At 36.5% G+C, this 11904-nt stretch overlaps 2 protein-coding genes across 2 annotated transcripts; one reads left to right on the plus strand and one right to left on the minus strand.

The window, feature by feature from the left end:
- Positions 1–1069: 1069 nt before the first annotated feature.
- On the minus strand, positions 1070–1456 carry LOC143577910 (protein AGENET DOMAIN (AGD)-CONTAINING P1-like). Its single transcript, XM_077061626.1, has one exon. The coding sequence runs from the start codon at positions 1454–1456 to the stop codon at positions 1070–1072; it is 387 nt and encodes a 128-aa protein (XP_076917741.1).
- Positions 1457–2235: 779 nt separating this feature from the next.
- LOC143577912 (uncharacterized) lies at positions 2236–3952 on the plus strand. The gene is made up of 2 exons (XM_077061628.1): positions 2236–2403; positions 3017–3952. The coding sequence occupies exons 1-2, from the start codon at positions 2335–2337 to the stop codon at positions 3710–3712; spliced, it is 765 nt and encodes a 254-aa protein (XP_076917743.1). The 5' UTR covers positions 2236–2334; the 3' UTR covers positions 3713–3952.
- Positions 3953–11904: the final 7952 nt, after the last annotated feature.

Genomic DNA, 11904 nt, shown 5'->3' on the forward strand with positions numbered 1-11904 from the left:
TGGTCGCACTCCTAAGCCTAAGATGGGGGTGTGACAATATATTTGGGAAACACTTTAACGTACAACATATAAACCGGCTATAATTTAACGTTGAACATATTTTTGGGCCATAGTTTAACGTACAACATAAATTTGGTACAAATTTTATCGGTCCATCCAATAATGAACTTGCAACATATATTTGGGAAACACTTTAAGTTCAACATATAAACCGGGTCTAATTTAATGTAGAATATATTTTTGGGCCACATTGTAACGTACAACATATATTTGGTTCAAAATTTATCAGTCCAGCCATAATTCATATTTAAAATCTTTTATTTTAAATACACAACAGTTTTTTCCTAAACTTGCCTAAACTCATTACAATGGCAAAACCGATCTTCAACGATCCAGAAACACGCCTTCTCCCTGATGTTGATAAGTTTGACGACATTGAAACCTTCATACATGTTTTCGAAGATATGCACATCGAAGGAAAGAAGGGCTTGCCCCCCCCCCCCCCCGCGAAGTCATGGAAACAACAGATGATTCCTTTGCCATATGGGATGGTGATGACTTTGACATAGATGCAGCTTGGGAGGAAGCATTTAGTGGATTGAAGATCCATGAAAATCAGGTTGGAAATAAAAGAGAAGCCGATTCAAAGAAAGAAAAACAAGAAGACGAAAAGGGTGTTGATTACATGAATCGACTAATGTATAACTTTAAAATTGTAATTTTCATTTCATTTCTTGTAAAAATGTAGTTTGATTAGATTAGTTATTAGTTTATGTTGTTTTCTTGACTAATCTTGTTTATATTTGGTTAACACTACATACACATAAAACACTAAATACCTTAAAAAACCTACCATAATATTACACAGAAACACTAAGTTGAAAACTTAGTGTTAAACATTACATTATGCCTTTACATTGAACCACAACAACAAAACAAAAGATGTTTCAACTACACCACACCAAGGATTACACAAACTTGCACAAAGTATTACACCATAAAACTACCCAAACTTGCACAAACTTCAACTACTCCAAACACTATTCAGTTACGAGTGTACACCCAAACCTCATTTGCAGCATCCCAGTCCTGATGAACAGAATGTCAGTAAACGGGTAAATGATATCCTGATTCGTGCTGCCAAATGGAGAAGATACTCGGTTTCTCCAATTTTGCTAATAATACGACCAACCCACCAACCATCGTTTGCAAACACATCCACTTTCTCACCAAGATCAAAGCCACTAACAAGAACATCAGCAGGTTTCAGCCTTATTTTATCAGCCTTCACAAATTCTCTTAACAAACCTGATTGATCAGCTTCAAGTAGTGTCCGAAAAATCATGATGTATGTCTCCTTCCCAACCCGTGAGATTATGTTTCCATCATAAAACGAAACCAAGAAACCCGAACCCATATCAACAACTTCAATCGGATCACCTCGCTTAAACTTCATTATTCAAGATTAGATCACCCAGATTTTTGTTGGTTTATGAGAAATGAAATTAAATGAAAATAATCAACACGTTATTAGTAATGTATGAACAAAAGTTTAAAGTCCAATGAAAATCATCTTGGCAGTTGAATTGTAATAAAAAATTGTCTCTGAGGTAGAAATTCATCTTTGGAGATGAATTTCAAAATAACTCAAAAATCATCTTATTTGAAAACTCACGTTGGAGACGAAAACAGCTTGAAACATCACGTTAAAGTTGATTTTCTTCAAGTTATATTTGGTGTCAAAAGTAACGTTTCAGACAGATTTGGGAAGAAAACTTGCGTGGTAGGTGAGAATGCAAAACACATGGCAGATCTTGATTGGTCCACGAAAACTCACGAGAAAAATCCCAATGTCACGTGGAAGTTGGTTTTGATGGGCTATTTTTAGAAAATGAAATCTTACGGGCTACTTTTGTTTTTCTCTTTTTTCAAAAGGGCTATTTAGGTAATTTTCCCTTTCTAAGTTTAATATTTTGTTTGGTAACATTTTGGAGCTATGTGAATTTAAATACATAAATTGCCATTATATAAACAAAATAATATATTCACTTTCGTCCAATAACATACGTGCTAGGACAAAGTAATAAACAACAATTTAATAATTTTGTTTTTCAGATTGATGATGTAATAATGCCAGGTCAATAATCCATGTATAATTGACAACAGATACCAGCCGTTGATAACCACCCTATTATTCCATCCCTAGTCGTTAGATCATCCTTGTAGAGACACAAATTGGAGCCTGCGTCCATCCCCTTTGTGCAAACTCAGATCTTATTTAAATACATTCGACCCTCATCTTTATTCAATCTCCAATTTCTTGAATTTATCGCCATGGATCTTGAAGAAGCTAATAACCCTCTATCCCTTGTTTCCGACCCGATTCTTCCACAGTACCCAGAGGTGAAATTAATTAACCTTGATCTTTAATTTATATAATTTTAGATGCTGAAATTGAATATGGTTATCGAAATTGGAGCTTAATTTAATTTAATTTCACGGTATTAGTACTCAAATGCTGCATTTGGTTACATGAGTTTGATTACTGTAGTTAAGGTTTTCTAAAACATTTTGGGGGTAATTAATTTCACATGAAATTTTGGGGACTGAGTTGAATTCACAACACGGGTTTTGTTAATTTTTGTGTTTTCTAAACTTGGTATTTATTGTTTTTGAGAAATTTTGGTTAATTTTAGTTTGTGGTAGCTGCACTTAGGGTTTTATAAGCAATTTGGGGCTAATTAATTTCACATGAATTTTGGTGGTTTGAGCAGAATTCACAACATGGGTTTTGTTAATTTTTGTGTTTTCTAATCTGGGTGTTGCTTAGTTTTGACTATGTTTGGTTAATTTTAGTTGATGTTAGCTGCAATTAGGGTTTTATGAAACGTTTTAGTGGTAATTAAATTCACATGAGTTTTGGTGGTTTGAGCTGAATTCACTAATGGGTTTTGATTATATTTATGATTACTAATCTGGGTATCTCTTGAGGTTGACTAATTTTGTTTAATTTTAGTTGATTTTGGCTGCAATTGATGCCATAGGTGGCGAAAAGGGAGTTAACAAATCCAGGATTTCGAGGCAGATTGAAGCTTCACATGGTAATCTACCGGCGGCTCACAAAACCCTCCTCTCACATCATCTCAACAAAATGAGAGCCAGTGGCCAACTTCTCATGTTTCAGAACAACTACTTTAAATTTGATCCAAACTCACCTCGGAGAGGTCGAGGTCGTCCAAAGAAACCTAAAGACCCTCGTGTTTTTTCACCAAAACCCAGAGGCCGTCCACGCAAATCTCTTGACGGTTCAATTCCGATGAGATCTGCTCCGTCATTAAGTGGGCAAAAGCGTGGTCGTGGCCGCCCGCGGAAATCTGTGGATGGAATGGTGGTTTCACGGACGCTGAAAACGTCCACCGGTGAAAAGAGGGGGAGAGGGAGGCCGCGGAAGGTGAACACGGATGATGGCTCCACACTGCCGCTTTCAACTGGTAAAGAAACAGGAAGAAGACTGCTGGTTAAGGTGAAAATGCCAGGTAATGCAACGCCGGCTACATCGACAGGGGAAAAAAGAGGAAGAGGGCGGCCGAAGAAGGTGAAAAGAGGTGGTTTCGCGGCTGCTTCGTCGGTTCCAGCAACATTGTCTGGTGAGAAAAGGGGAAGAGGGCGGCCGAGGAAGGTGGTGATCACTGAGGCTCCGGTTGAGGCTTGATTGAAAGAGTGATTTAGTTTTAGGGGCTCTTGGTGATACTGTGTTTGTTTTGTTCTTTAAAGTAGCCTTGTTTTGAACAGGGTGTGTTCTTGGATTGAATTTTAGTGAGTGTAATTGCTTTGTAAATTCAAATTTAGTTGCTTCTACTTCTAGGGTCTCTTGGCATTTTACTTTTTCAGAATCTGAATCTTATTTTGCTGGGTTTGAATTTACCAAGGTAGCTGAATTTGTTATATAATTACGTCTACTCCAAAATATGTATCCAACAATATATGAATTAATTGTGGCATGTAGGTGTCTCAATCATAATAGGTTTTGATTTGATTTGAAGCTGAGTAGAAGAGTGTGAAAACTGACAGGACATCGATTCAAATGTTTCGAGTTTTATTTATTTATTATCTTTTTTAAAAGATTGAATTCATAAAAGTAAAAAGTAGTAATTCAAACCTGTAAATGGGTTATGGAGTCATCTGGTTCCAGATATGCACATGGAGTCATTTCAAAATTTAGAATGTTTTGTCAATCGGTTGACAAGTAAATGAAAAAGAGAAAAGTGTAACTGACATGCAGGTGAAAGTGAAAAATCATTAGACCCAAAGTAGTGAAGCGTTTTAGAGAGGGAAAAAGCCTCATAGCAATATGCACACCGCCCTTGGTACACTATTGGGGCACTTTGGGGGAAAAGAAGGCTTGGGCGTTTTATAGAAAGTGCTTAAATAGGGTTGACTTTATTGAAAAAAGAATTTTAGCAAATGAAGAGAAGGGTGAGGGTGGTTTCCATCTCCACTACATATTGCTTTAGAGAAAAATGTGTATTGTATGAAAAAATGAAGGTAGAGAAGAAGAAAATCAAAAAGGAAATTTGTGATTTGAAAAAGTTTGATTAAGTTAAATAGAAAGAAAAAACTAAATCCGGTGCCCAACTCCGTTCTCAAACCACACCTCAACTCAAAATGCCGGATCACACCCAAGACGGCATGATGCTGAAGGCGTTTTTATTGAGATTGCAATTACAACGCCCTCATTATCGAACCCCTTAGTAGCCCATGGGACATAGAAACGGCAAAAATCTGAACTCAAATCAGAAGTGTTCGAAATGGGTATACTTAAAGCCTGATAGGCATTGGGTCAGACATGGGGTTGATTTTTACTTAAATTCACATACTTGTTTACCTTAATCATATACCAGAATTATAAACCCAATAACTTTTAATTTCTTAACTTTGCCTAAAATAATTCTTCATTTACTAAGTTCAAGAAAATCAAATTTTCTTTGAAAACTAGTTGGTTCACCCGCCGCGTTGCGACGTAGTTGGACTGGAAACCGAGTGTTGGGCACAAACATCGTACGTTTAGTCCATATTATTGTTGCTAATATATCTTGCATAGTTAAGTCTTACATGATGATATGGAGTGTTATTTTACATAAGAGGATAGCATGTGGCATCCATGATTAATAATTACAAAAGATCCTCTATTCCTATCAGTGGCCAAAACACTGCTCTTGCAAAAGATGAGATTACAATCATTGGCATACTCTATTAAAGTATGGCATTAAGGATTATCATTTCCATATTAAACAAAACCTCTATTGGATTAACACCGTCTTTGTCGCTGATCAAAGATACATCTCTACATGTCATATCATTTTTCCTTTAACATAAAGTATTGTATTTATAAACATATGATGTAAAGCTGGTTATTTATACTACAACATGTAATAGTAATGTAATTGGATTATTCAATTACAACAATTACCAACTTTTAAACATGATCAAGTTTAAAAATATTAATAGGAAAACTTGGATTATTCTTTTTGATCATCTAATTATTTAGGTTAAATAATCATTTACAATTTTAGAATTTGAGAATATGATTGTTGTAAACATGTATTTAGTTGGTTGCTTGCTTTGTATATTAGTATTATTATAATGCGGGTGAGACTCAGTCAAATAGGCAAGAATGGTCAAGTTCACACAGAGGTACTTTCTTAATTCCTTCAATATGGACACCAGCCACCAAATTAGTTCCTGTAGCTATAGCGCCTCATCAACAGTTGCTCCTTCAGCAAATACAGCCACATGAAGAGCCTACAAAACACCTATTATCATGAGGTAATCTAGTTGAAGTACAAAACATCAAATATGTAGCAATACTAAACCATAATCAAGTATGAATAGCATCTTTCCACTGCCATGTTGAAGAGATAATGAGCCAATGAGTTTCTGCACATTTAAAGAAAAGTAACAACATAGTATAAATCATGTAAGGCCCCGTTCCCGATGCCTTACTTTGGATGTTGGATTTAAAACTTGCGCGAAATTTAAAACTTCAACCATATATATTACATATCATTCAAATCTTGTCTTAAATAAACATCTTTTGTCTTTTAAGATAAAACATAAATCTTTATAATGTTATAACATTTTTTTTCTTTGAGATGCCAGTGTCCTCAAACCCATGCCATGTGTCCTCGTCAAGAAAACTGTCTCAATCTATTCACCTGCGTGCATATTAAAAGTCAGCTACGCTGAGTGAGTTCTAGTTAATACAGGTAACATACAATACATTCGCGCGCGCGCGCACACACACTCACATATATATGTATGTATACGTATCCGAAGATACATATTCATACTTAGCCTATTACCTTTCTTTCATACATACATACATACATACGTACGTACATTCATCCATACATATACATTTTAAAGAGTATTTTGCCTATAACCTCCGCATATATTATTAGGGTCTGTTCCCTTTTCTGCCATACAACTATACCTTACATTTCTTTATCGTTATAAGAGTTAATGGCCATTTTCGTCCCTGTGGTTTGCTACTTTCGCCACTTCAGTTCAAAGGTTGCAATTTTGTCAATTTAGTCCTCATAGTTTTAAATATTGGCCAATTACGTCTCATCCGTCTAACGGCATCCAACCATGCCGTAAGTTTAAGGGTATTTTTGTCTTTCTCCCTTTTATATTGAGTTAATGGTCATTTTTGTCCCTGTGGTTTGATACTTTTGCCAATTCAGTCCAAAGTTTGAAAATTTGTCAATTCGATGTTCAATTTAATTCAGTTTTTTTTGTCTATCACCTGGAAGAGCATAATCCAAGCCCAAAACCATTGAGCATAAACCAAAACAGGTCTGCATTTACTCTGTCGAAAACAATATTCATACCCATTCCCCTCGTATTTAGTTTCTAGACGGTTCCTAAACTCTCCCTCATGGTGGAATTCCTTGAAATCGAATTGTACGGAAAAAACTAAAAATCGTTTCTTTGATGAATGCATAATAGTTAGGGTTTAGAGATTAACATATCTTACCAAAATCTGAGTCGAAGTTAACTATTATACATTAATCAAAGAAACGATTTTTAGTTTTTTCTGTACAATTCGGTTTCAGTGAATTACCTTGACCACTTTATCATTAAATTCCACCAAGGGGGAGAGTTTAGGAAACGTCTAGAAACTAAATACGAGGGGGGGGGGGGTATGATTATCATTGTCAACAGAGTAAATGTATACCTATATTGGAGGTTGCTCGATGGTTTTGGGCTTGGATTATGCTTTTTAGGGTTATAGAAAAAAAAACGAATTAAACTTAACAATAAATTGACAAATTTTCAAACTTTGGACTGAAGTGGCAAAAGTATCAAACCACAGGGAGTAAAATGACCACTAACTCAAAATAAAAAGAAGAAAGACAAAAATACCCTTAACTAACGGCATAGCTGGATGTCGTTAGACGGATGGCACGTAATTGGCTAATATTTATAACTATGAGGACTAAATTGACAAAATTTCAAATTTTGGACTGATGTGGCGAAAGTAACAAACCACAGGGACGAAAATGGTCATTAACTCTCTTTATAATTATAAACTTTCATACATACTTTCAATCTTTACATTAACATACATACATCATTCATACTTTATATATCATACTAACACATATCATACACATTCACATATCATACACTTACCACTTAAGGTAAGTGTATTAACCATTCACATTGAGTATACACACAGCCCCGAAAACATAACAAGGAAATGGGGCTAGAAACTCACCTGGATCCCGTTTCTTTATGAATTTATAGCAATACCCCTCTTTAGCTTTGCACGGATAACTGTATAGTAATTACAAGTATCTATTAACTATTTCTAACTATATCATAATTCTAAGTTATTGTAACCCCTAGCTACGGGGGTCCGGGGGCAGCACCCCTAGCAACGGGGTTCTAGCGGCGACATCCCCTAGCGGGGTCCAAGGGGCAGAGCCCCTGGCTGGGGTTAAGCTGCCAGGTCAGCTTGGAAAATTTTATTTTCATTAACAGTCCTTTACTAAAAAATCATCAGAAAATTCTAAGTCTGGACTTTTCTAATCGAATTCTCAGTTATATTCGAATGACAGATTCTATTCGAATGGACCTTCCATTCGAATGGGCAGATACTATTCGAATGGACCTTCCATTCGAATGGGAAAATTCTATTCGAATGGACCTTCCATTTGAATGGCTAATTCTATTCGAATGGGCTTCCATTTGAATAAACTTCTATTCGAATGGTCAGATTCTATTCGAATGGACTTCTCTTCGAATGGTTCCTTTCTAATCGAATGGTCATTCGATTCGGACACTTTTCCACCTCCAATTCGATTGCTTGCTAAACCAGAGCTTTCCTTCATAATTTGGTTCATATACTTTCCATCTTTTCCACTTTCAATTCGAATACTTCTTATTCACACACTTTTTACTTCAAAACCTTCCATTCGAATACATTTCTATTCGAACGCTTCCGCTGTAGCGTTTTTAATATCTTTATTACCACATATATTACATCCATTCTCATATTTCAATATTATATCACCTTTTAAACATTTTCCTATCTATCTTAGACCAAGATCTAGCTCGTTTAACTATAAAGTTTAAAGCTTAATTGATTTCAGACCCGTTTAAGCTCGATCTAGGGTTTTTTACACGAACCCTACATACTCACGAGTTCATCAAGTCCACCTTTAACATCAAGTTTATATTTTTATGGTATAAAAATACCCGATTTGCCTTAGTACCAAGTCTTAGGGCAAACCGTTCTTAAAAACACAACCTTTGTATATAAAGCACGTACCTTTAACGTCTTTTAGGCTACGGATTATCTCCTTGTATAGCTAACGGGCTTGTTTTAGATTGCTCAGCTAAAGATCTATTAATATCTATGCTTGGTTCTTGGACCTTGAATCACGGCCGTAAGGTTGGGAGTGTTTGTTTGTGTTGTGAGTGTGTAAGGAGGCTTATGGATAAGAATGAGAGATTTTAGGGTTTTAGGGAGGTTTAAGAAGTATTTATACTCTCTTAAGCCCATGGACCTAAGACCCATCTTCATCCCTTATTGTTGGTACATGATGTCAGTAGTTCAGTATCTAGTGTCTGTAATCGTGTTATTTGGATTTGTATTAAGGTTTAAGCGAACTTGTCTCACAAGTTCGCCTGATATAGGCGAACTTGTGGAACAAGCGAAGTTAGTGACAACTTCGCCTAAACATGTTAGGCGAAGTTGTCGTATGATATATAGGTTTAGGTTACGGCTTGTTTGATAAGAGTTGTTCAGTTCGTGTAATCGGTGATTGATATATCACGTGTTATTAGTTGCAATACAACGTGTTCTTTGTTTATTGTAACGTGTGTTTGCTTGTGTTTAACGTATATCGATTCTACGCTCGTATCGTCTTACGTAGGGATTCCGCACCTACGTAGAACGAGATATTCCGTGTAGATCCGGCTGGGAACCTACAATTGGATCAGAGCGTTTGCTCGTGATTGTGTGGTTCGGGATTATCACACGGGTGTAGAAATCGTTCCGTTCGACTATTCTCGGGACGAGTTTACGTTAATATACCGAGTTTTTGTGTCCTACTCACCTCCCACCATCAAAAACAACCCATTACACCTTCGCATACCTCGCAAAACGTCAAAATCAAACCTGCAAAAACATTGTGTTCATCAGGCGAAGTTGCCGTCACTGTTTGTAGGGTTTAGGCGAAGATATAAGGTTAAGCGAAGTTATTAACAACTTCGCCTACCTCACAAGTTCGCTTAACTTAAGCGAAGTTATCCACAACTTCGCCTAATCTGGCGAAGTTGAGAAGAAAGCGAAGTTGAAAGATCAAGCGAAGTTAGGACTTAAGCGAAGTTAAGTTTAACTTCGCCTACTGGTACTGTTAAAAAAAAATTAAAAAAAATTTTCGGGTTTCTTTGTGTTTTCGTTTCGTACTTCTATAAAAGATGACTTCCATAAATATTACGGAACTGGTAAAAATGGAGGTGGAAGCAGGTTCAGCTACTAAGGCACCGAAAATGCTTAAGGGAACCGATTTCGTGGCTTGGAAAGATCGGTTTGAGCAGTATGTTAAATATCAAGATGCTAAGATGTGGGTGTGCATTCAAAATGGATACATTCCACCAACGGCTTTGTATGAGGGTCGTGAACAAATTAAGAAATACAATAAGATGGAAGAGGAAGAAAAGAAGATGTATGAGGCTGAAAGCAAAGCTCATGCTGCGATAACAATGGCTCTTCCACAAGATATTCTTCACACCTTCAGGAAATATAAAACCGCCAGAGAGCTATGGGAAGCGCTTGAAAATCGATATGAAGGTAATGTGGGGATACGTGCATCCAAGATTAAGCTACTCAAAACCCAATTCTCGGTGTTCAAGTATTTGAAGAATGAATCACTTGATGATATCATCACAAGATATTATCACCTGATGACCGAACTCAGCAATTATTCCATTGTTTACAAGGAAGAGGAGATCGTAGAAAAACTTCTTGATGCTCTCCCACCGAAATGGGAAATGTACACTGTCTTGATGAGAGAAGATAAAGAGTTTGCCAACATTGACTTGGAAACAGCAGTCAATAAACTACGAACTTTTGAACTTAACATGGTTCAAAAAAAGACACCAACTGATCAGGTTCAGGATCCGGGAATGTATGGTGCGAAAGTTAATTCAAGTTTAAGTTCGAAGTCAGAATCATCTGCTTACTACTCAAAGGGAGACACGAGCTCTAACTCATCTCAAGATGGTCATGTAACTCTTAACATGGATGGTGATGTGTGTTTCGTAGCTGGTGGAACAAACACTTCTAAACCTCAAAAAACAAAGGGTAGTTTTTCTTCAAGTGTTCCGAACAACAACTACTCTCAGATGCCCATGAGTGTTAAATCTGCTGAACAGCAGTTTGCTCTCTATGCATCTTTCATTGCTTCTTACGAAAATTACATTAAAGGTAAAATCGTTGATCCTGCAACTTTAGACGAAGACTATGATTAGATCGATGCTGATGATCTGGAGGAGATGGATCTGCAGTGGCAGATGGCAATGATAGTAAGAAGAGTTAAAAGGTTTATGAAGAAGACTGGTAGAAAATTCGTTGGTGAAAGACCAGGTTTTGATAAGTCAAAGGTTCGGTGTTATAACTGTCAACAGAATGGCCACTTTGCTAAAGAATGCACAAGTGAACGAGTAGAACGTAGTCACAACAGGCCAACACAATCGAATGGGGGAAGTAATGAAAATAAGGCGATGATATCCAGACAGAACGGGGAATACAATTGGAATCTGCAAGTTGAGGAAGTGTTCGAACAGGCCAACTTGGTTAACATTGAAACTGAAGAAAAAAACAGAGAGACAAGAGAAGATCAAGCTTATATGGCAGAGGTGACAGATCAGCTCGCTGAGGTAAGTTCTAAACTCCCTTGTACGAAATGTGAAAATCTGTCTAAACAATTGAAGACAATAACTGATCAGTTTGTTAGTTTGGATGCTCAATTTAGAACATTAAAAGAAGATCATTATTACACTAAAACTAGAGAAAAAATTACACGGTAAAAATAAAAGCTAGTGAGAAAGATATCAGAATTCTTAAAGCCAGTCTAGCTGAAAAAATACAAGTAATTGATCTTAGCTATGAAGTTTTAGAAGAGAAAACCAAACTAATTGCTGAAAGGGATAAACAGATAGCTGATTACCAGGTGAAAGTGGTGGAACTAAACAGAAAGCTTGAGCAATTTAGAAATTCCTCCGCAATACTTGATCACCTCGTAAGTGATCAACGTTCCCCAGTTAAAAGGGGATGAATTGGATATTCTGAAGTTCCACCACCTTATAATCATAACTATACTTATGATC

Source organism: Bidens hawaiensis, unplaced genomic scaffold (assembly GCF_021521415.1).
Source record: "Bidens hawaiensis isolate Kalapana, Puna unplaced genomic scaffold, B.hawaiensis_p1.1 tig00028912_1, whole genome shotgun sequence".
NCBI lineage: Eukaryota > Viridiplantae > Streptophyta > Magnoliopsida > Asterales > Asteraceae > Bidens > Bidens hawaiensis.

Coding starts and splice junctions, on each gene's coding strand:
- LOC143577910 (XM_077061626.1), bottom strand. CDS start 1,456: ATGAAGTTTAAGCGAGGTGATCCGATTGAAGTTGTTGATATGGGTTCG.
- LOC143577912 (XM_077061628.1), top strand. CDS start 2,335: ATGGATCTTGAAGAAGCTAATAACCCTCTATCCCTTGTTTCCGACCCG. Junction 2,404..3,016: donor TTCTTCCACAGTACCCAGAG/GTGAAATTAATT, acceptor GTTTAATTTTAG/TTGATTTTGGCTGCAATTGA.